General features: G+C 43.5%; 1 protein-coding gene across 3 annotated transcripts in view; it reads left to right on the top strand.

The window, feature by feature from the left end:
* LOC140398441 (glucocorticoid-induced transcript 1 protein-like) overlaps window positions 1–25,123 on the top strand; it is an 80,231-nt gene that overhangs the window by 29,127 nt on the left and 25,981 nt on the right. For 2 of the 3 annotated variants that reach the window (XM_072487129.1, XM_072487128.1), the window contains exon 3: window positions 24,278–24,367. The exons of the other annotated variant lie outside the window; for it this stretch is intronic. In XM_072487129.1, coding sequence (XP_072343230.1) covers window positions 24,278–24,367 — 90 coding nt within the window. The remainder of the gene's footprint in view (window positions 1–24,277; window positions 24,368–25,123) is intronic. 3 annotated transcript variants of the gene reach the window in all.

Raw genomic sequence — 25,123 nt, 5'->3', positions numbered from 1 at the left:
TCTGGAGATGGGACACATGGGGTGAGATTCTCCACTCCCGTGCCGGTTGGGAGAATCGCCTGGGCCGCCAAAATTTCCTGGGACGCCAGTCCCACGCCCTCCCGCGATTCTCCCAAGCGGCGGGAACGGCCCTGTCGAGTTCCGTGGTCCGCAGGCCGGAGATTCACCCGAGACACCCAAAATGGCGATTCTCCGGCACCCCCGCTATTCTCAGGCCCAGATGGGCCGAGCGGCCAGGCCAAAACGGCGGGTTCCCGCCGGCGCCGTTCACACCTGGTCGCTGCCGTCGGGAACAGCGCGGGAACGCTGGGAGGGCGGCCTGTGGGGGGGGGGGATCCTGCACCGGGGGGGTACCTCAAATGTGGCATGGCCCGTGATCGGTGCCCACCGATCATCGGGCCGTCCTCTCTGAAGGAGGACCTCCTTCCTTCCGTGGCCCCGCAAGATCCGTCCGCCATCTTCTTGCGGGGCGGACTCCGAGGATGGCATGCACGGGCCAACCCGCGCATGCGCAAGTTATGCGGCGCCGACCGCGTCATATATGCGGCGTCGCCTTTACGCGGCGACAAGGCCTGGCGCGTGTAGATGACGCGGCCCTGATCCTAGCCCATTGTCGGGGCCTGAATCGGTCGGGATAGGGGCCGTTTTGCACCGACGTGAACCTCGACGGCTTTCACGACGACGTGGGCACTTCGGCGCGGGAGTGGAGAATCCCGCCCATGTTCTTCAGGGGTTGTGGACCAAATGATGATGTCGTCCACGTACACACAAACGCCTTCAATGCCTTCCATCATCTGCTCCATGATGCGATGGAATATCTCCAATGCCGAGATGATGCCAAATGGCATGAAATTGTAGCAGTACCTGCCAAAAGGCGTGTTGAAGGTGCAGAGCCTTCTGCTAGACTCTTCCAGCTGGATTTGCCAAAATCCCTGTGATGCATCCAATTTGGTGAAGACGTGCGCGTGTGCCATCTCACTCGTGAGTTCCTCCCACTTCGGGATGGGGTAGTGTTCCCGCATGATATTCTTCTTGAGATCCTTGGGATCAATGCAGATACGCAGGTCCCCCGAAGGCTTCTTTACGCACACCATCGAGCTGACCCAGTCGGTCGGTTCGGTGACCTTGGATATGATGCCTTTTTGCTGAAGATCCTTGAGCTGTGCCTTCAGGCGCTCTCTCAGTGGAGCAGGGACTTGTTGTGGTGCGTGGACCACTGGCTTGGCATCAGGTCGTAGCAGAATCTTGTATCGATACGGCAGCGTGCCCATCCCGCTGAACACATCTGGATACTGGGCGAGGATGTCGTTGATGCCGGCCTGAAGATCCACATGGGAAGATGTCGTGGTGTAAACCCTTTGAATGAGGTTCAGCTGCTTGCAGGTGTGCGCACCTAGTAGAAATGCCCTGTCCGGCTTAACAATTTCAAAGCGTAACCGTGCTTGTGTGTGTCGGTTGGATACGTGCAGATGGCAGGATCCCAGTGCCGTGATGGCATTCCCGTTGTAATCCAGGAGCTTGCAGGCAGCTGGAAGGACCGTGGGGGGGGCTTCTTAATGGATCTGAAGTCTGCCTGTGAGAGGAGGTTGGCAAAGGCACCTGTGTCCAGCTTGAACTGGATGGGGCAGTGGTTGAGCTTCATCACTGCTCACCATTCGTACTCTGAATCCATAGCTAGGATCGATTGGACTTGCGATGTGTCTGGTGTGCCATATTCACGCGTTGTAATAATGCCCACACGGTAGGCGTTGTCCAGGCATTCTTCATCTGGATCCGTTGCACTGCCGGGATCAGAATCCTGGAGGCCTTGTTGCACACTCCGGATGCGCTGTGGTCGGAATTGGGAGCGCTGGCTCCTGACTGGTGGTGCAGATCGGCACAGGGCTGCATAGTTGCCTGGCTTCCCGCAGTTTAAACAGCGTCTGCCTCTTGCAGGGCAGTGTTTCTTTAAATGGGCGGTGCCACAGCTCGAACATGTCATGACGTCGCCGTCCTGACGTTCCGTGCGTCGTTGTACATGCGCAGTGCGGTTCTCAGACGTCTGCACCTGCGCAATGCAGGTTTCGGCCGCTTCGCTAACCCGTTCGCATCGCGCATGCGTCGGGCCACTGGAAGAGCGCACAAAATGGCCGCTTTTGTCAATATTGAGGCGCTGCATCCAGGAGATGGCCTGCACACTCCCCACCTCGAGGGAGGCTAGTCTATAATTTTCTGCCGTTTTGTACTGGGAATAGCGATTTTTAGCGTGCTAATGCAGTTTGCATATTTCAATCGCGACTGGCAGGGTCATATGCTTGATCTTCAGTAACTGTTCTCTCAAGAGGATTAGAGTAAACTCCAAAAACGATTTGGTCTCTGATCATGGAGTCAGTGATATCACCGACGTTGTAGGATTGCGCTAGCAGTCTACTAGTTAGTTAAATATGAGGTGAAGGATTCGTCTTTGCCTTGCAATCGCTGCTTCAATATGTGGCGCTCGAAGATTTTGTTGGTGTCCACCTCAGTGGCTGTCAAACTTGTCCAGGATGGTCTGAAACTTTGTCTTGTCCTGGTCTTCGGCAAAGTGAAAGGAGTTGAATATTTCCAAGGCGTGATCACCCTCTGTGGTGAGGAGAAGAGCTATCTTCCGTGCATCATATGCACCATTGAGGTCTGATGCTTCGACGTAAAGCTGACATTTCTGCTTGAATATCCTCCAGTTGGCACGGAGATTGCCGGAGGTCCTGAGCTGGTGAGGAGCCTGAATCTTTTCCATTGTGCCGGTATACATTCGCTGGTCGTCACGGATCTTGCTGAGTTGAACTAATTAGATTGAACCGACTCCTGGTATCATGTTGTGTTATGTAATTTGGAATAACAGAAGCTGCTACTTGATGAAGTTTTGAGGAAAAGATGCTCCAGACTTTGAAGTGAGTTCAATGTGTTTTATTGAATCTTAGCACAGTTCTCAATGAGTTTGACTCTCTGCTAATCTAAATGTAGTAACTCCGTCTAACTGAACCAGCCTTGATCTTAGCCACGTGCTGGGGTGTGATACTGCGGCTACACCCTGTCTCACTCTGTAGATGTTGGTCTGTGGAAAGAGGTAGGGTGTGAGTGTCTCATCCCTCTTATAGTGAGATACCACCCCTGAGTGTCCTGACTATTCATTGGTCATGTCCTATTCTAGGTGTTCATAAGCTGCATGTTTGCATATCATTACAGGGTGCTCTTTCAAAGGACTGGTGCAGATTCAATGGGCCGAATGGCCTCCTTCTGCACTGTAGGGATTCTGTCATCTGTTCTCCCTTAAATATTTGTCCTGCTTCCCCTTAAACACTACTTGCTTCAATCACTCCCTCTGATAGTGAGTTCTATGTTACCACTCTTTGGGTTTATAAAAAAAAAGTTTATTCATTCTGTTTGATTTCTTGGTGACTACCTTATGTTGTTTCCCAAAAGAGGAAGCATTCTTTCTGTGCCCTCAAATCTTTCTTAATTTAAAGACCTCTTATTAGGTCACTCATCAGCCTTCCTTTTTCAAGAGAGAAGTGACCCAATATTTGTCAATCGTTTCCTGAAATGTATTCTCTAAAATTTCAAGTATCGACCTTGTAAATCTTCTCTGCACCCTCTCTAGTGGCTCTGTCCATTTTTTTTAATACTGTGACCGGAACTGGTTGCAGTACTGGGTCAAAAACCCGGAATTCCCTCCCTAACAGCACTGTTAGGATCTACACCACAGGGACAGCAGCTCACCACCACCTTCTCAAAGGCAATTGGGAATGGGCAAAAGATACTGGCCTATCCAGTATGCCCACATCCTATAAATGAATTTTTTAAAAACCTCCTAAGCGTACTGTAGCCAAGATTCGATGCAGGTTTAATTTCCCTACTTTCCAATTTTATTTCTCCAGGAAACAAAACTTAGTTGTTGGTTTGCTATTTTTTTTTTTTTTTTTTGTATGTAGCCTTGTTAACCTCTGGTACAAATTTTTAGTGATTTTGTGTGTTTGAACTCTTGCTGTACTCTGGATAGCCCTGCAAATGAACGTTGTCACGTACAAGACTGGAATTTCCTCACCCTCTGCCTGTTTGACGACAGCCTATATATAAAATTTAGACTGCCAAGTTTTTCTGAATAAAGAATATTTTAGGAAATTGGATGACCTCAATTGTAATAAAACATTATTTGTAAAGATTGTGTGAAAATCCTGCTAAATTGGTCTCTTAAACTGGGGGGTAGACAATTTGTGTCCAAAGAATGTGATGAGCAACTGTCGTGTTTTGTACTGAAAAACTTGGTGTATCAAACTCAAAGGTATGTGTTATATATGCATGCACATGTATACATACACCCAAACTAAGTTGACAATTGATTTGAGTGACATAATAGGATGCAGTTGACCAAGAGTTTTGAAAAAGTGGCTGACATGGTGGTGAGTTGGGAGGTCTATATGCATTCTTAATAGAGTGTTAGCTTGTGCTGGAAGTGTATGTTGACCTGGATTCTTTTCTTGGAATCTTCAGACTTTGAGGAGAGGAGCAAGAGGAATCTTGCGATCAGCCTGTGATTTTTAGGATGGCATTTTATTTGTGGCGACTTTGATGAATGCCGGAATCTGTGCTACTTAAAGGGCAGTGAGTTTTCCAGCAGGCACAACAAATTTGCATTCTAGCCAAGCTGCATGTGTTTTTTTACCCCCTTTCTAAGACCTCAACACAGAAACATATCTCCAATGTGCACTATCATTGTGCTGGAAATTACAATATTAAAAATTGCAGGAAATGGAAATGTAAATCTGGCTATTGAATAATTTCGAGCAAATGTTTCTCCAGCACTAATGGGAAAAGTCTCTCTGCTGGTGTGCATTTTAAAATTTGAATGCATCTACTGCAAATTCCCTTCACTCCCATTTTCTTGCACTCGATGATCTTTTCTTTTCAACAGCTCTGTGGTGATGAATTTGACTGTAGTATTTATAGGGTTTAACAAAGCACTCTGAGCAGGGAGAATCTAGGAAAGGTTTGTGATTATTTGCTGACAGTTAAAAATGCATTTTGTTCCTTGCTCAAAGTCCTGTTACTGCACAATTATTTTGCATGCTTGATTGTTGGCCATACAGTGGTTTAATGTGTGTTTTGCGCTCATTCCAGAAACTGCATTAGTTTGTTCACTTGCACTTTCTTTCAGCGTGCTTGCCCGTGCTTTCTCTCAGGGCATTCATATATTTCTGCTCCCAAACCCTTGAGAAATCAAAAGGCAAGACATAATTGTCCCAAAGCTTCCGGTCTTCCTGTCCCAAGACAGGATGCGCATGAATTACCTGAACACTTATGTAGGAAATGTGCGTCAGTTTGTATCCTGGTCTAACAGCTGGGTCACTCCACAACCAACCCCCTGCGTGACAACTCACCCACCTCGGCAAAAGGTTGGACCTTTCCCAGGGAACAGCCATGGATTCTCAGTGATACAAATGAAGCTGTTGGCAATTGCTGGACAATTTGCCAACCTGTACCTTTTGTATAAATATTCTCGGTGGTTCAGTGCCTATGATGAGATCCTAAGGGAGAAGAAAGATCTACTTGCATCGTTTTATGTATGTGAGTAATGTTACTTTTAATCAGTGCATGCATGATTGGCCAATAGAACGCCTTTTGTATTGTTTTTTGATAGGTAATGATTTGATGGAGAACCGTGCAGCATTTTTCATACTGCAGTGGTTGGCTCGGAAAATTTAAAGAATAAATAATTGTTAAGTTGTATCTGTAACCCCACCACTTTTGAGGGTATGTGCAGCATAAAGAAATTCAGGTACAGTTGTGCTTTCAGCATTTACAGCGAACAAAATTGGCCAATTTAATTTTGATTCAAATTCAGTCTTCATTGCTGAGCCCTGAATGGAAAGAAAAATGTGAATGTAATGTGATCAACTGCTAAGTCAGCTGGGAAACTTAATCTGAAAGGTACTTATTCCTTTCCATATTATCGCCCAATGCATTCCCTCCCAATGGATTTGTTTAGCCAGCAAAAGAGCTTTGAGCACCAATCTCTAAGAGTAGCTGCATCTTATTAAAGCGAGCGATATGCACTGCTTGTCTCCGCCAATGCAGTCCACCCCCTTTGCAATACATGTCTATCTGCATTATTTCCTAAATAATTCTATCTTGTGGCTATCCAAAAAAAGTGCTATTACCATGCAATTAAAACTTCTGAAGGCAAGAACAATCCTGTAATCTTTCTGCTGTGGAGCAATAATGGTGTTTGGAATTTTAATATAGAAGTATAGAGTGTTAATCTTCATGCTTTGTGATTTTGTTGAGTTTATTGCATATTTGCATTTTGGCTAATTAAAATGCATGTATTTTAAATTACCACAGTATGATATGTTTTTTGTTAATTTGGTGATTAATTTTAACTGCGTAATGAGTCGACTATTTTATTAGTTAGGTGCTTGCTTTTAGGTAAAATCAGTTTGCATTGCAAATTTCTTGAATTTCTTCTAATCCAGATACAACAATTTGCATTTAGTGAGCATGTTTATATGTTCAAAAATCCCAAGATTCTTCACGGTGACAACAAAGTTTGGCACCAAACCACAAGGAGTTATTGGGACAGGGGAACAAAAGCTTAATCAGGACCTGGTTTCACATCTTAAAGAAGGGAGTAAAGCAGACCTGCTAAGGAATGAATTCCAAAGCCTTGGCTGTTCACTACCAGAGCAATACATGATGGTTGTACCAAAGCTGCTCTTTTTAGTTTAGATTTCATTTGTGACGTGGATGGATTGAGTATATTTATTATCCCTTGTGCTTGGGCACCTCTATTTTAGCCTCGCTTTGAGCAAGGCAAATGTTCATCCTGGCAAGGTACAGAATTGGAACAAAACTTGGCATTGACCCGTCCGGAGGTAGAACTTACACTCAGGTGTTTTTGAAACCAAATAAAATGCTTTAGCGAAGTTTTCTCTTTCGTGGTTAAGATTTTTATTTCAGAAAAACATTACTGTAACTAGGTACAAAAGCAAATCACTTAATCTGTTTACCAACAACCAGTATCCAAAATGCTAGTAAGACAACAGTGGAGCCAGCAACTTGTTGAGCTGGAAATTTGGTTGCTACTTTTAAAACTTATCAACTTAACCGTCCTCCTTCCTGCCAAGGCAGCACAACAAACCTTGCCTGTTGGTGAGGCTACTTGAGATCTGTACTGTGGAACAAAAAAAAGTACAGTACAGGAGCAGGCCCTCCAAAAGTAAAGCCTGCCATATGCCTTCTTGACATACTCTCCACCTGCGTTGCCACTTTCAGTGACCTGTGGGCCTGTACACCCAGATCCCTCTGCCTGTCAATACCCTTAAGGGTTCTGCCATTTACTGCATATTTCCCACCTGTATTAGGCCTTCCAAAATGCATTACTTCACATTTGTCCTGATTAAATGCCATCTCTCCGCCCAAGACTTCAACCGATCCTGCTGGTATTCTCTGACAGCCCTCGTCGATATCCACAATTCCACCAACCTTTTATGCCTTCCGCATACTTACTAATCAGACCAGTTATGTTTTCCTCCCAATTCATTTTATATATACGACAAACCGCAGCGGTTCCAGCACTGATCCCTGTGGAACGCCACTAGTCATAGTCCTCTATTCAGAAAAGCACCCTTCCAGTGCTAACCTCTGTCTTTATGACCGAGCCAATTCTGTATCCATCTTGCCAGTTCACTGCTGGTCGCGTGGGACTTCATCTTCTGTACCAGTCTGCCATGAGGGACCTTGTCAAAGGCCTTACTGAAGTCCATGTCGGCAATAGCCACTGTCCTACCTTCATCAATCACCTTCGCTTCCTCTAAAAACTCTTATCAAGTTAGTGAGCCACGATCTCCCCTTCACAAAACTATGCTGCCTCTTGCTAATATGTCTACTTGCTTCCAAATGGGAGTAAATCCTGTCTCTAAGAATCCTCTGCAATAATTTCCCTACCACTGACGTAAGGCTCACCGGCCTGTAATTTCCTGGATTATCCTTGCTACCCTTCTTAAACAAAGGAACAACATTAGCTATTGGAGTCCTCTGGGACTTTGCCTGCAGCCAGTGAGGATACAAAGATTTCTGCCGAGGCTCCAGCAATTGCCTCCCTTGGTATTCTGGGGTAGACCCATTTAGGCCCTGGAGACTCATCTACCTTTGTGTTTTTCAAGGTGCCCAACACCATCTCCTTTTTGGTCTGTGACCCAGACTATCTACACACCTTTCCCCAGACTCCTCATCCACCAAGTCCTTCTCTTTGGTGAATACTGATGTAAACTAGTTGATTGTACTGGGTTCCCCTGGCCCATTAGAAGAAAAAAATACTTGGTTTCTGTGGGATTGTTTCTTATCCTGAGAACATTCACAACAAATTAATAGTGCTGCAGAGTACTCAACTGCTTTGTAAGCGAACAGGACTGCAAATAAATGTCATAGTGCCGATAAATGGCAATGAGATAAAGGACCAGTTGAATTTTTTATGGGAATACTTGAGAAATAATTGTTTACCAGTGAATATGAAGAGCTGGCAACCTTTTGGGGGCTAAAAGCACCATTGTATTTTTTTGTAAGGCTGTATGAACAGATATGATTCCGCTTAACCTTTCATCTGAAAGATAGCACTTTAGATGTTGCAGTACTCTTGCAGGAGTGCACTGAAGTGTCAGCCTTGATTATGTGCTAAAGTTCTGAAATAAGACTTGGATGAATGATATCATTTGGACCAAGCTGACACTTTATTTAGGTCTGACCCAATAACCCAACTAGCAACTGCTGCAATCACTTACTTCAACTTCTAAAAAGATTTTGAGGCATGATCCAGTCTGGGTGCAATTCTGGTGCAGTATATGGCAATCATCTCACTGGCAGGACTAGACAAATTGGCCCATTGGCCGTGGTTTACTACCTGCAAACTCTGGAAGAACCAACTGTGGTGATAAATGAACTGTAGTGGCCCCGAATGCCTGACTACAGAAGGGAGGTCTGGGCATATATGTAGCCAGATGTGATATCCATGAATCAGAGTGCAGACCTTGGTTCAAGACACAGTCCAAGTGGGGGTCAAGTCTATGTCAACTTCTGAAATTCTTTCTGACAGTTGATGACCGCGTCCTATTGCTGGAAATCAGTTTTTATAATGTGCTGGAGTTCCAGTAAGGAACTAGGAAACATTCCAGAAAATTGCTACTTCTGAATGTTCCATGTTCCCTGTATACATTGGCAGTCTTATTGCGGCTTGGTTTCTGCATTGGCATTTAATCAGGATTAGCTGGTCTTGTTATTTAGCGCACCTGTCGAACTTGAGTAACAAAACAGGATGTCCTGCTGTTTCATTTCCTGTACAGATGGTGTCAGCTTCTGGGTTGAACAGTATGTGAAATGTGGCTTGACAAAAGATGGTGAATATTCTGTACTTGTTGTTCCTAAAAGATGTCTCCATCATTTAGCCAAGTTCTGTGTCTAGTTGCCAAGAATCAGGTGTCCTGCATTGGGGAGGGTGCTGTCATTATGACCATCCAGTAAGGACATTTTTTCTTGTAAAAACATCCTGCGCTGAAGCTTTTCCAGGCATATCGGATGTAGATTAGTAACAATTATGCATTTCGCAGTGTTGATTGATATATTTCAATTTGGTGTGTTCGCACTTTGTTTTAAAGTTGTATTTGCCATTTGCGTAATGCTCTAATGCATTTGGAATTCTTCTTGAATTAGAACCAGTGATAACCCTGGAAACACCAACACTCCTCCCTTGTATGGTGTAGCGTGTGCTATTTCTAGATACAGCACCGATTGTTTGGGATGAAGCCTGTAATCGTGCTAAGTGTATTTTACGGCTCGAGTGGACATAAATTTCACATACTCTGGTCGTTTGAAACCCACTTCACTGAACGTGAAGTCGTACCTTTTTTGTTTGCTTGATATTTGTCAATTTGTTACCATTAGGAACTTTATATTTATGCACATTATGGTACCAAGGAAACCACCATCCTAACCCCACAGTTATCTGAAAAGCTGAATCAGGCAGGTCCATATCATTTATATATTAAGCAGCCAATGCTGTTGAAGTTCAAGACTTCAACTGAGAATAATGAAAACTGCATGGTCATTCAGGCAAGTCCCCTACAGTTTAATGTACAATTTGCTTTGTGATTAAAACATAGATGTTATTTAGCAGTATTTTTCTATTGATAATTTTGACACCTAGACAACCTGTTGATGTGTGGTTAATGCCGATTCCCCTTAACGGAAAACAAAAAAGCCTGTCGCAGTAACCTTCATGGTTTTGTACATCTAGATAGTGGTTGCAGCCAGCAGAACTGCAGTGACTAGTAGATGACCAATATAGAATGATTATTCATGGTGGTTATTAAAAGCATGCTCTAATCTTCACTTGGGTTATGTCATGCAACTTTGTTTAATTTCCAATAAAATATCTGGCATTGTGAGACATTATATATATTTTGAACCAGTTTGGAACCAAATTAACTCTCCATAAACATAAAAAGCCGGAGAAACTCAATTTTTATCTATGTCTATGTTATAGGAATCCTATTACTTAAGTTAGTCAGGAACAGAATCCCATCAGGAGGCACTTCGCAGTGGATGGGAATCTTCCCATTATCCTCCTATTTACATTTTCTGGTCTAAGTGAATAGCAGTGTCTTGTCCAGGTGAGTAGCAGAAAATGTTTAAGTCATATCCCCTTGTAAGCTGTATGGTTTTAGCTAGTAGACCCTTGCAAATCATTCGTGTTGGTTTTGTGACCCAGCACCAAAACGACTTGAGGCTTGACTAAGTGTTTATAGAAGGGAGAATACACACTCCATTCGAGCAGATCCGACAGGTGTAATCTGATTTTTCATATCACAGAATTTACAGTGCAGAAGGAGGCCATTCGACCCATCGCGTCTGCACCGACCCTTGGAAAGAGCACCCCACTTAAGCCCACACCTCCACCCTATCCCCATAACTCAGTAACCCCGCCTAACCTTTTTGGACACTAAGGGCAATTTTATCACGGCCAATCCACCTAACCTGCACATCTTTGGACTGTGGGAGGAAACCGGAGCACCCGGAGGAAACCCACGCAGACACTGGGAGAACATGCAGACTCTGCACAGCCTGAACTGAAAATGATTGGTTATCCTGTGTTGGGCGATTGTTGACCAATGAAAATAAATTGACTTTCTTGTATGGAATATTGGCTTAGAAGTGTGCTCCCCCCCCCCCCCCCCCCCCCCTCCAAAAAATAAACTGGCATATTATTACAGGCTCAGACCATGCCTATCTCTCTGCTTTTGAACTAAACAGTCTTAAAATAACTTCTGAACTGTATATAAAGAACATTTTGGGGGGGTTTAAAAGTGGAAGTCTATTTTTCTACTTAGACTTTTGTTGCAGAGCATTACGTTTTGATAACTATTGCCACAGGTCAAGTATTATGTGCAATTCTGGTCTCCACATTATAGGAAGAATGAGATTGCACTGGAGGGGGTGCAGAGGTGATTCATCAGGATGTTGCCTGGGATGGAACATTTCGAGAAGTTGGATAGGCTTGGATTGTTTTTCAGGAGCAGAGAAGACTTGAGGGGTGACCTGATCGAGGTGTACAAGATTATGAGGGGCATGGAGAAGGTGGATAGTGCACAGCTGTTCCCCTTAGTTGAAGGGTCAATTACGAGGGGAAGCAAAGGCAGCGGGGGGGATTTGAGGAAAGGCTTTTTTACTAAGAGGGCGGTGATAGTCTGGAATGCACTGCCTGGGAGGGTGGTTGAGACAGGTTGCCTCATCCTTTCAAAAGTACCTGGATGTGTACTTGATACATCATAACATTCAAGGTTATGTGCCAAGTGCTGGCAAATGGGATTAAGTAGGCAGATCAGGGGCGGGATTCTCCCGCAACTGTCCGGCTGGCGGGACTGGCCAGGAGACGACGGCCGCTCGGTCCATTTGGGGCCCGGAGAATTGCCGGGGGGACAACGACGCTGCCAATGGCCCCCGACCGGCGCGGTGTATACCCCGCCCCTGCCCGAAAGCCGGCGCTGGAGAATACGGCAGCCAGCGGCGGAGCGCGATTCGCAGCCCCCCCCCCCCCGGGGATTCTCTGACCCGGCCGGGGGAGGTCGGAGAATCCCGCCCCAGGTGTTTTGCATGAATCTGTGCAGACTCGATAGACTTTTCTGCACTGTATTAGTCTGTCATTCTATTCACATTCATTAGATCAAAGCACAGAACTTGGGTCATGATTGTGCGCTCCCACTTTATGTCCACCTCACTCACCTCAATTTTTAAAACTCTTTTCCACAAAGCTGGCCAAATGGTTTGACCTGTGTAGAGAGAATGCACTCACACGGCTCCATCTTGCGTTTCTGATCATCCCCACATGTTGGAAAAGTCTCCATGTTGAAAGAGTAAGTATTTGACACCCTTGTCCAAAGTAATAACTCCATTTTTGTCTTTTCCGTGCACCTTTTAGTTGGTACATCTTGTTCCTACCTTTGGATTTCAACCTTTGTGCTTCAAGGATTAGTCTAACAATAGCTGATGGACAAATGTTTGACCAAATTCAGCATTTTGTAGGGAACTTGCCAAATAAGATAAACCACCAACTCCCATTCCAAGATTTTTCTCATTTTTATTGCTCGAGTATAGTCTAATCACTACGTTCTAGACTTCAGAATTGCTATCTCTCCTCTGTTTCTCCCGCGTTTCCCTCATCAACTTTTGTTTTAAATGACTGGCTTCCCAAGCCTTGGGTGATGGTGTGCTTCAGTTGGCTTTGTTTCAACTTCCAAGGTTGATCAAAGGATGACAGGTGGATGAGCTGAATGGGGGGAGAAAAATCTATTCACTAGAACTGGATTGGGAGATACATAACAGTTGGGTTTTAAAGCAGGTTATTTTGTTATGGATCAGATTTTTCTGTGTTCATTCAAACATACTATTTGTATGAGCAAGAAACTAAAGGAAGTATATCTATATTTTTAATATTATATGGTTTTCCCCAAGAGCTGTATTTTACATTTTAATGTACCATACCATGCAATTTCCTCATACAAAATGTATTATGGCGTTTGCTACATGGAAACTAGTGACCTGTTTTAATTTTAAGAGCTATAAATGTAACTTGTTTAGTCCCAGATTGAAGGAGGGAGACGAATGGGAACAATTTTCAGGATAAGATGACGGGTGAGGTTCTCTGGCCGCCTTGCAGTGTGTTTCTCGACGGTGGGAGGTGACCTGTAGCGGGCTTTTCTGATCTTGCTGCGTGTCAATGGGATTTCACATTGAATCAGTCCACGCCTCTGGGAAACTCTTGGCAGGGGTACGCCATCGGCGGGACCTGAAGATCTCACTGGCGTGAATCGCCGGAAGGTCTCGCACCAGGTTTTTCTTTTCATTGCCCCAATCCCAGCTGATAGATCCAAGTGTCAATCACTTTGCTGGGAGGATTTACATGATTTTGTCCCAGATTGGAATTGTTGAAGAACCTGGACACTAATGGAATCCTGAAATGATGAATCCCTGCAAGAGAGGAAAGATTAAAAGCACAAATCTCTTCTTAGTATTTTCCAATTTGGGCAAACTTCATTGCATTGAACACTTCTCTCAACCATTCATTTGGGAACTCTATTCAAGCAGAAGTCCCATTATATGTCTTGAGCTGTAAATTAACTCTAATGACTGCACTTCCATATTCCCTTTCCAAATCTATGGAGCTGAATACCAGTTACAATAGGGTCATAGGATCAGATAAGCTCCAGACCAACTGGTTAATACTCTCTTGTATGTTTACTGAAAAATTGAACCAAGCTATCACGCATTCCATTTAGTATCACAACTTAAAAAACATTGTTGATTATTATAGTAACACCATTGTAATATTATATAAAATAAAATTCCATGGGCTACCATTTTGTGAGTAGAGTTCCTTTTCAACAGGCCATAACTTGGAAAAAGTCTTTCACTTAAAAGTGATAGTTTTGACGTGCATGTCATCTGAGATAGTAGTGGCAAATCTACAGCATTTGTTTAAAAATTAAATGTGCATCAAACACATAATTGAAACCCTGGAATGTGGATAGAAATGCTGTAAAACACATGGCAGTATGGTGATTTATGGTTGGTTCTGGGGCAGGTACTTAAGTTTGCACTAAGCACACCTACCATTACTCCGTATAAACTGGCACTTTAGCACAATCCAGAGGGAATGCTGTGGGAATAGCATAATCTTGAGGGAATCACCTCTTTTGCATAAGAAATTCAAATAAGTGCCTGAAGGTATGGTGGAACATAGAACATAGAACAATACAGCGCAGTACAGGCCCTTCGGCCCACAATGTTGCACCGAAACAAAAGCCATCTAACCTACACTATGCCATTATCATCCATATGTTTATCCAATAAACTTTTAAATGCCCTCAATGTTGGCGAGTTCACTACTGTAGCAGGTAGGGCATTCCACGGCCTCACTACTCTTTGCGTAAAGAACCTACCTCTGACCTCTGTCCTATATCTATTACCCCTCAGTTTAAAGTTATGTCCCCTCGTGCCAGCCATATCCATCCGCGGGAGAAGGCTCTCACTGTCCACCCTATCCAACCCCCTGATCATTTTGTATGCCTCTATTAAGTCTCCTCTTAACCTTCTTCTCTCCAACAAAAACAACCTCAAGTCCATCAGCCTTTCCTCATAAGATTTTCCCTCCATACCAGGCAACATCCTGGTAAATCTCCTTTGCACCCGCTCCAAAGCCTCCACGTCCTTCCCATAATGCGGTGACCAGAACTGTACGCAATATTCCAAATGCGGCCGTACCAGAGTTCTGTACAGCTGCAACATGACCTCCCGACTCCGGAACTCAATCCCTCTACCAATAAAGGCCAACACTCCATAGGCCTTCTTCACAACCCTATCAACCTGGGTGGCAACTTTCAGGGATCTATGTACATGGACACCTAGATCCCTCTGCTCATCCACACTTTCAAGAACTTTACCATTAGCCAAATATTCCGCATTCCTGTTATTCCTTCCAAAGTGAATCACCTCACACTTCTCTACATTAAACTCCATTTGCCACCTCTCAGCCCAGCTCGGCAGCTTATCTATATCCCTCTGTAACCTGCTACATCCTTCCACACTATCGACAACACCACCGACTTTAGTATCGTCTGCAAATTTACTCACCCACCCTTCTGCGCCTTCCTCTAGGTCATTGATAAAAATGACAAACAGCAACGCCCCCAGAACAGATCCTTGTGGTACTCTACTTGTGACTGTACTCCATTCTGAACATATCCCATCAACCACCACCCTCTGTCTTCTTTCAGCTAGCCAATTTCTGATCCACATCTCTAAATCACCCTCAATCCCCAGCCTCCGTATTTTTGCAATAGCCTACCGTGGGGAACCATATCAAACGCTTTGCTGAAATCCATATACACCACATCAACTGCTCTAGCCTCGTCTACCTGTTCAGTCACCTTCTCAAAGAACTCAATAAGGTTTGTGAGGCATGACCTACCCTTTACAAAGCCATGCTGACTATCCCTGATCATATTATTCCTATCTAGATGATTATAAATCTTGTCTCTTATAATCCCCTCCAAGACTTTACCCACTACAGACGTGAGGCTCACCGGTCTATAGTTGCCGGGGTAGTCTCTGCTCCCCTTTTTGAACAAAGGGACCACATTTGCTGTCCTCCAGTCCTCTGGCACTATTCCTGTAGCCAATGATGACATAAAAATCAAAGCCAAAGGTCCAGCAATCTCTTCCCTGGCTTCCCAGAGAATCCTAGGATAAATCCCATCAGGTCCCGGGGACTTATCTATTTTCAGCCTGTCCAGAATTGCCAACACCTCTTCCTTACGTACCTCAATGCCATCTATTCTATTAGCCTGGGGCTCAGCATTCTCCTCCACAACATTATCTTTTTCCTGAGTGAATAATGACGAAAAATATTAATTTAGTATCTCGCCTATCTCTTCAGACTCCACACACAATTTCCCATCCCTGTCCTTGACTGGTCCTACTCTTTCCCTGGTCATTCGCTTATTCCTGACATACCTATAGAAAGCTTTTGGGTTTTCCTTGATCCTTCCTGCCAAATACTTCTCATGTCCCCTCCTTGCTCGTCTTAGCTCTCTCTTTAGATCCTTCCTCGCTACCTTGTAACTATCCATCGCCCCAACCGAAACTTCACACTTCATCTTCACATAGGCCTCCTTTTTCCTCTTAACAAGAGATTCCACTTCCTTGGTAAACCACGGTTCCCTCGCTCGACGCCTTCCTCCCTGTCTGACCGGTACATACTTATCAAGAACACGCAGTAGCTGATCCTTGAACAAGCCCCACTTATCCAGTGTGCCCAACACTTGCAGCCTACTTCTCCACCTTATCCCCCCCAAGTCACGTCTAATGGCATCATATGGTGGAGTTAGATTCAATCAAGGCTTTCTAAAAGAGTTGGATAATTATCAGAAGGGAATATCCCTGGACTACAGGAAAAGGGTGGGGAGTGCGACTACACAAATTGCTGACGCAGGGACATGATAGACCGAATGATTTGCTTCTGTTGTAACCATTCTGAGATCCCTCCATCTGGAATGCTTTTTGAGGAAATGAGAAAGCAAAATTTAACTGAGTAGAAATCAGCCAAGTAATTAACAGGATGCATGCAACACTTCCTCGGGGGAGCCCGGGACCCCTGTCAGCTTCCCGGCTCAGGTGAGTTAAAGTTGCAGTTGGAGCCAGATGTTACTAACCTATATGAAGAAGGATTCCAATGACTTCAGGCACATGTTGTTGTTACTTGCTCAGAGGAGCATGCTAAAATAGGAGAAATTGAGATTCAGGGGGACCGTTTTGGAAGTTAGATCAACTCTTACATTTTATCTGTCTGCATGATTTCTGATCGGCATGTAAGATTAAAATCACCTGTAAAGTGTTTGCTTGCTGCCCTGTAGTTTTCCAGCAAAATATGGTAACTACTGGCATTTAACTGGCCATTGCCATTTGTGGAGTTGGACTGCGTGTATCAAATTGCTGAACTAAATTTTGTGCTTACTTGTGAAAATGTGTTACTATTCGTTGTCGGGGTGTATCAAGTGGTGACTGTTAAATGGCCTACTTTATTTAACCAATGTTGATTTATAAATGTAGGCAAGCTCACATGTTGCCCACATCCTTTTACATTGGGCCTTTTTTTGTGGTGAGTGTACATTTTGTTTGCTCTTGCATGCAATTCTGAAGCATGAGCCAGAAACCATTACACTTGTGATATTTAGAATTACAGTCCAAAATGCCAGAGAGAATTTCTTCGCTCCGATTATGGGCAGAAATGCCATTTATCAACTGCGGCAGTTCTGTATTTAGGTTTTGAATAAGCAAGGAAGTAGCATTTTCCAATTTCTCGCATATATGGACAGTTGAGAATGCTCTAACCAGATATTTAAGTTGGAATATGGGATAGCTACAGAAATTTCTACATGCTTTCTTGCGTGCTGAACATCAGTAGCTGAAATTTAATGTGGGAAAGGAGCTTGCTTTATGCTTTGAGTTTGACATGGGTTTTTTTGCAATGTTGCCATAGTGCTTCTTGGGTCCAAGTGGCTCGTCTGTGTTTCCTCAATGTTGCAAAATGAAAGAGCAGGTGCTGAGTTTGCTCATCATCATCAGGTGAAAGAAATGTTCCCAACATGCCATACAAGTCATCCTGTCAGGTGGACATCCTCTAGGCACAGGTTCTACTTCAGGGTCACTTAAAGGCTGAGTGCATTTGAATACAAGGCCTTGAAGTTTTGCAAAGAAACCTGCTGCCAGGCGTAGAGTTCATGAAGTTGTTTCAGATTTGTACAAAGTGAACCTTTTTGGGATGCTCTCTGTCCCATAAAATGGGAATCAACCAGCTGGTAAGCTTGACATGCTGATGACAGTAAATTGTATTGGGCATGTAAATCCTGACTATTTGCTCTTGGCTGCAAAACGCTCTCAACTGATTATTCTTTCAGATAAATAAAGGCTTGTAAATTAACCTTGGCGTGTTGTGCTTGGGTTAGCCCTGTGAAAGGCATGTGGGAACATGTGTAACATGGATACATACATGACTTGAGACTAGGGAAAAGCTGCTAATGGGCAGATTTGGTGTGGACGGACTAGTGTCTGCAAGTGTATTGCAGATTTGGAACTGATTTCTCCAGAACATTTTGTATTGCTGATCTTTACCTTGTATTTGAATATTTTTCTTGAGAGACTGAGGAAGTAAAAAATATGAATACAAAGTTGAGTGCATTCTGGTTTGAACAATAAAAAGGTCATTTTCTGCTTGGCAAAGTGTGCCCAAATGGTTTGATAAACAGGAATCTGGGAATATACAGATCAGTAGTTATGCAGGTTAATGAGCCATTTAAAAAAAAAAAAAAAATACAAAGCCTTGGGGCACATTTCTAAAGAAATAGCATTGAAAAGCAGAGATCTTGTTCAACTTGTATAGAATTTTCAGTAGACCAGACTGAGTTCTGCAGGCAGGCCTGAGGGCCTTTTTAAAAAATAAAAAAAAATGAACCCAGCAGTACCTACCCGTGCATCAGCTGGACTGCAGCAGTTCACCACCACCACCATCTCGAGAGAAACATAGGAACAGAGGTTAGGCCATTCAGCCCTTCGAGCTTCTAAACCCCCTCCCCCTTCATTCATTTAGATCATGACTGATTTGTGGCCTACCTCCATCCCATATCCCTTAATATATTTGCTTAACAAAGAGCTACTAGGGATGGGCAACTAACATTGGCCTTACCAGCGATGCTCCCATTCCATGAAATTAGTTTTTTTTTTTAAATTGAGGCACTAAATTATGGTGATAAGGTGATAATTATTGGCAAAAGATTGAACAGGCTTCTCTAGGGGGGGGGAGAACAACTGAGGAGTGACCTGATATGATTATGAAAAGGTTTGATATAATAGATATCAATATTTTACAGTTTCAGCTGAGGCCAGAATGGAGTGCCACAAATGAGTCAGTAAATCCACTGGGAAATTTGGGAGACACTGTTTTTCCTAGACACTGGTTAGAATATGAAATGAAAATGAAAATCGCTTATTGTCACAGGTAGGCTTCAAATGAAGTTACTGTAAAAAGCCCCTAGTCGCCACATTCTGGCGTCTGTTCAAGGAGGCTGGTACGGGAATTGAACCGTGCTGCTGGCCTGCCTTGGTCTGCGTTCAAAGCCAGCGATTTCGCCCTGTGCTAAAGGAACTTCTAACCAGAAGACGTATTTGTGCTGAATAACAAAGATGCATTTAAAGGGAATCTAGAAATGAATGAGTAGAAGGATATATTGATGGATTAGATGAAGAATGGGAGGAAGCTTTTGTGGAGCAGAATGGGCTGGTTTTGTGTAGTAATAATGTTGTATTACTTCATAATGGCAGGTGAGAAATATATTGACCTTGATTTGTCAAGTGTTTTTTTTTTCCTTTGGTACTTTGGGATAGACTCGTCATTGACCATGGATGGGGCTATCCATTTTGTGGGAAAGAACGGCCGTGATCCAACGGGCATGCTGCGCCTGAAAAGCAGCTCGCTGCGTGGCAGCATGTCCAGTGAAAGCCGGAGACCCCGCTCCCGGGATCTACCCGGCTCACAACACCTTGCAAGATCCAACGCAATCTCGCGAGACGTTGCGAGCCCGCAATGGGCGGGATCACGTTTTAGCATATCTGCATATTAGAGCGAGGCCATAAACCTCACTGATGTGCAGATTCCCAAGGTACCTCGGGCTTTGGATTTGGCCCGTTTTGCCTCCGACCTCGGGCAAGCGTCGTTCAGCACTGGTCCCCAAAAACGGGAACCAGACGCAACAACACACTCGGCCTACCAGGGGATCGGATGCCCCCAGCTGCATGCTCTTTGAGCAGGTTGGCACCCTGGCAGTGCCACCTGGGTGCCAACCTGGCACTGTCTAGGTGCAAAGCTGGCAATTGCGCCCGTGATCGGGCCGCGGTTGCCCAACATGGGTGTTGGGAGACTGTGGTGGGAGGTGGGGGGGGGGTAGGGAGGAGGAGGAGGAGAAGAAGAGGAGAGACCCTCATCTTTTGTTTGGGCCGGGGGGGGAAGAAGATAGAGAGAAAGAGGAGGAGATCAGGGATTGTTTTTTTGGGGGGGGGCTTCTGAGATCGGAATGCCATTTTAAATCTCGCGACAATGGGGAGTTCTGTCGAGCAGCGTTCCCCACTGTACAAAATGGGGCTGTTTGTGGCCTCGGCCGCGTGCTCCCCGTTCAGGCCCTTTTGTTGAATAGCCACGTGTTTCTCAGCACAAAGTGCCAGGAAACACGCAGCTAAATGCGCTTGCTAGGGGACTTTGTTCCCTTTTGGGAGAATCACGCCCAATATTTCTGAATCGAAAGAGAAAATGCTGGAAAATCTCAGAAGTCTGGCAGAATCTGTAGAGAGAGAAAAGAGCTAACGTTTCGAGTCCGATGACTGTCAAAGCTAACAGACAGGAATACTGAATACTGTACTTCATTTTCTTGATTTTTCTGGTTTGAATGAAAAAGACCGTCATTATTCTGAGAGCCTAATTTGACAGAGAAGGCCTTGTACTGCAGTTAGCTGGCTGCTTAAAAATTGCAGTGTCTGCAGCACCTGTTGTTAACGGATGGAAAACGTGGCCTAACTTCAGTGCCTTGTTTCAAATTGGCTTTTGAAAAGGAGACATTCATGTGAACTGATTTGCATGCTTTTATTAATGGCTTTTTACTTTTATTACACTGAAGTGCGTCTTCCAAGCTGGGAGTCGTATTATCATAGTTTCCCACCAATGGCACACTTGGAATAGTGTGTTATCTGTTTCCTCATTTTTCTGTGGGTTGAGGTTGCACAACATTTTGAGATGTGCAACACCTCAATTCTTGTTTTGTCTTTTGTGGGATCTGTTGTATTTTCTGGTACCATAATCTTTGACCAAAGTACAAAAAGGCATTATATATTGGAGGGTGCGGGCAAGCTGTTGCACGAATGGGAAAGCATTAAAACTAATCCTTCTCTTTGGCTGAGTGTTCCCCCTTTTGGAGAATATTGTCCTAATTGTCCTCCTCCTTCCTGTCTTACACAAGATTCTTTTTTTGCATAAGTGGATTTTACCTCGGCTCCTGTATTGTTTCAGTCTGAAAGGTAAATAAATAGCATTGGACCACTACCGAATGTACTCTAACAAAAGATTATTTAATGACTCTCAGCTTTTGTCTTTGCAGGATGAGGTTTGTTGGTGATTTTGGACCTCGACCCCCTCTTTCTCTTCCTCCAATCCCACACACACACACACACACACACACGTGAGATCTTCAGGTGGAAACTGAAGGAAAGATGAGATGTACAGTTACAGTGAAAGAAAATTTCAGAAAGGAAGTGATTAACACGCAGCTTCCCTTCCTCTCACCGCCAACCTTACCAGTGTCTAGATCATTGGTTATAAGGGTGTGAAAATTTCCCTCCTTAGTCAAATCCTTACAGTGCAGAAGGAGGCCATTTGAGCCTGCACCAGTATCTGCTCTATCCTATACCCGTAAAACAGTAGGTTTGACTGTATAAGGATTTGCAAACAAATATCAAATATTTCTTGGCAAAGGTGATTCATCATATGAGTAAATTACAGGGGAACATAGGTTTAGAAAATATAATTTTGTTCTCGAGAATTGGGAATTTACTGCAACAGAATTGTGGGCAGTAATGGCATCCGTTCAAATCCAATGAATAAAGGGCCAGTGGACTCAATACTACCGGATTTCCATTATCTGCAGCCTCAACAAGAGTAAAAATATACATTTGACAAAATATAGTTTGGAAAATATTTCTGAAACCTGAGGTGTCTCAAGATTGTTACTGCATTGAAATGGCCTTTTCAGAGCTAATGCTTGCCAAATCTCGGATGAGTGTTCAAATTTCATCTCCGTTTGAGTTCAGCATTGACAACCGCTGCCTGATGGGCTGAATGAAGAGACGGCATTGCCTCTAGCAGCCACTCAATCACTGGCCCATCAGTACCATCACCATACAAATAAAAATAAAATACTGCAGATGCTGGAAATCTGAAACAAAAACAGAAGTTGGGATGAACTCCAGTCTGTGTGGAGGGAGGCAGAGTTAACGTTAGTCTGCATGACTCATACCAACTTGAAACGTTAACTCTGTTTCTCTTTCTCTCTGTCCACGGGTGCTGTCAGACCTGAGTTTTTGCAGCATTTTTTGTTTTTGTTTTCTTTCACCATGCCAGTGAGTTCCTTGCTGATCTGCATATTTTCTTGGTTCTGGCTGATATCTGCAATGATCAAACAAGTTGAAACTTAACTCTGTGCTTCTGTCCCTGATAACCAGGTTTTGGAAACTGCTTTAAAAGATTAATACCCATAATTCTGTTTGAGTAATTAAACCTTCACCAGAAGCACATTCATAAATTTTCAAAGGATGAAAAAGGTTGTTGGTTTTAAACCCTTTTCAGCAAGCGACATCCCAATTTGCAGTTTATTGAATTGTAAGTAGGTCTGTGCCAGAAAGCATGAAATAAACTTCCGTAAATAGAATTCCAGTTTGGTTTTGGTCATCTGCTTTGATACGCTGGGGAATGGGGTTATTGAAACAGTCTGCAACTACCAAGTTAAATGGTGTCTCTAAATCATGTAGGTATGTTCTGTACTAGTTTTGGATACTGCGAAGCACCATTCAGGATTTGGTTTACTTTCAACAGGTGTATTTTCAGTTTAATTCCTATCTTGTTACAAAGTACACAAGTTGGGAGAGGAAATTGCTATGTAAAGCAGGTCCAAAGTTGCTGCAGCAACACAATCTCCTCTCTCCCTCTGGCTCATTTCTTCTCCCCCCCCCCCCCCCCCCCCCCCATCAAAAGATTTTAATGATAATGATGCGTGCCTTTGTGAAGTATTCACTACTGTTTATTTCTAGAGGCCAACAATGCAATGGTTAAAACTTAGAATTCTTTAAACAACTTCTGAATGCTTTAATGAAAATGTTTGCCCACCCAACCTTTTGAAGATGCCTAATTTGTATGGATAACCTGTATTCATGCACATTATTTTGAATAAGAAAGCAGGATAGGTTTATGTGTGCCTTCCTTTTTATGTGAATGTTTGTAATCTGTATTTCCCATTGCTTGCATACTAGGTTTTGACTTAAAATTGCTGCATTTTTTTTTGTGAGGTTCTTGAACCATTTGCAGCATGAATTGCAAAGCAATAAAGTTTTACATTTATTTTTGATTAAAAGTGGTGCCCATTTGCCCAACCAGTTTGATGAATAAGGATAGCATGTAATGGTAGGCATTCTGTGGAGATTTGCACTTGAAACTGGTAATTAGAAATCTAAGAAACCAGGCACTCTCGACAACATTTTGAGACATGTGGAAAAAAGCCAGGCTAATCCTGATCAATAGATTGTTTAGTAGTTAAATATTCATCTTGAGTCCTGGCCAGTGTTTGAATCAATCACGGTCTTAAATTTACGAATAACAGATTTTCTTCTTTTCTGACAATTTGTTGCTGTGATCATGTCAGCAAGGCCATTGTGACCAGAACATTATGGGCAAATTACAAATCCTGCTACAGATGTTGAGTATAGAAGTGAACAGAATCCATTTTGGAATGTTGCACAGTGCCAAATTACTCTCCCGATTCAGGTTCCAACCCCCACCCCAAAATCAGGGCAACTATGTTTTAAATGAAGATGCAGATCACATTTCCTTGGACATGGTACATGAACCATGCCTAGAAATTCCCAAATCAGGATATTGTATCCAGAGCTTCAATTTCTTCTGGTGTACATAGGAGTTACTTCAGTCCACATGTCTACTAAGAAGTCCATAGACATACTTTTTTCTGATGGTTGTGTGGGGCAATAATAACCATGTCCAAACTATAACCTTCCAAAACCCTTTATTTTGTTTCTGTTTTGAGACTGCAAGTAACTAGTTTAGCAGTGAAAAGGCTGAATTAGCAGTATTGCTTTTGTGCTGTAACTTTTGTACTGCAGAACATAACGGGAATATCTTACCTTGAATAAAAATACCCTATGGAATTTTATGCAGCCTAAATGTCTAGTAGTAAAGATGTGCTCAAAACAGCTTTAGTTTGGCCTGGCAGAATGCTGTGATTAGAAACCAATTGGCCTTGTATTTATTTGTTAAATGCTATTTTTTTTGTTCCATTTTAAGCAGCAGGCAGAGTATTTTAATCAAAGGGTTTCTTCGTACTTTCAGACTCCTAGCACCTGGCATGAGATAGGCCTGAAGAGGAAAAACTCTCACAAACGCTCTGCATCGTGGGGCAGTGCAGATCAGCTGAAAGAGGTGAGACTAGAATTGATGTTGCCGTAGCTCTGAGATTGCTGCCACCCAGGTTTAATGTTTATCATCTGCCTGTACATACTGAAATACTACACTAAATGAAGGTATCAGCTCACATATTAGGAATAGGTGGTGAAAATAGTCATGGAGAGGTTGCAGTTATTTGGAGAGACTAGAGTAGTGGAATTGTGTTGAGCATACAGTTCAACAAAGTATAATGCCTTAACGTAAAATGTTCCAAGGCAGTTCACAGGAGCTTGATAAAACAATGTATAATTGCTCCACCTTACTCCTTAATACCTAACTCTTTGACCAAGCCTTTGTGGCTGGGTTACCCATTTTATTTTACAATGCTCCTGTGAACCATTTGCAGATATTTCATTATGATAAGCTGTCGTAGCATGACACGCAATGAGTTATTTAGTCAGATGACCTAAAGCTTGGTCAAAGATGTAAACTTTATGAAGTGTCTTAAAGGAGGAAAGCTAGGTGGAGAGGCAAAAGCGTGAAGGAGCATATTCCAGAACATGGGGCCTAAGCAAAAGAAAGCATGGCCAACAACGGTAGTGCAATTATAATTTGGACAGAATTAGAGGAATGCCAATATCTCTGAATCTTTTTGGGCCAGAAATTAGAGATGGGGAAGGCAAGGCCATGGTGGGATTATTAAACAAAAACGAGCATTTTAAAGTCAAATATTTCTTGACTGGGAGCCAATGTTGTTCAGTGCACACAAAGAATGATAGTGGAATGGGACTC

The sequence above is a fragment of the Scyliorhinus torazame genome, chromosome 21 (assembly GCF_047496885.1).
Source record: "Scyliorhinus torazame isolate Kashiwa2021f chromosome 21, sScyTor2.1, whole genome shotgun sequence".
NCBI lineage: Eukaryota > Metazoa > Chordata > Chondrichthyes > Carcharhiniformes > Scyliorhinidae > Scyliorhinus > Scyliorhinus torazame.
Note: the sequence above shows the minus strand (reverse complement) of the source record. Positions and strands in the feature narration are given on the sequence as shown.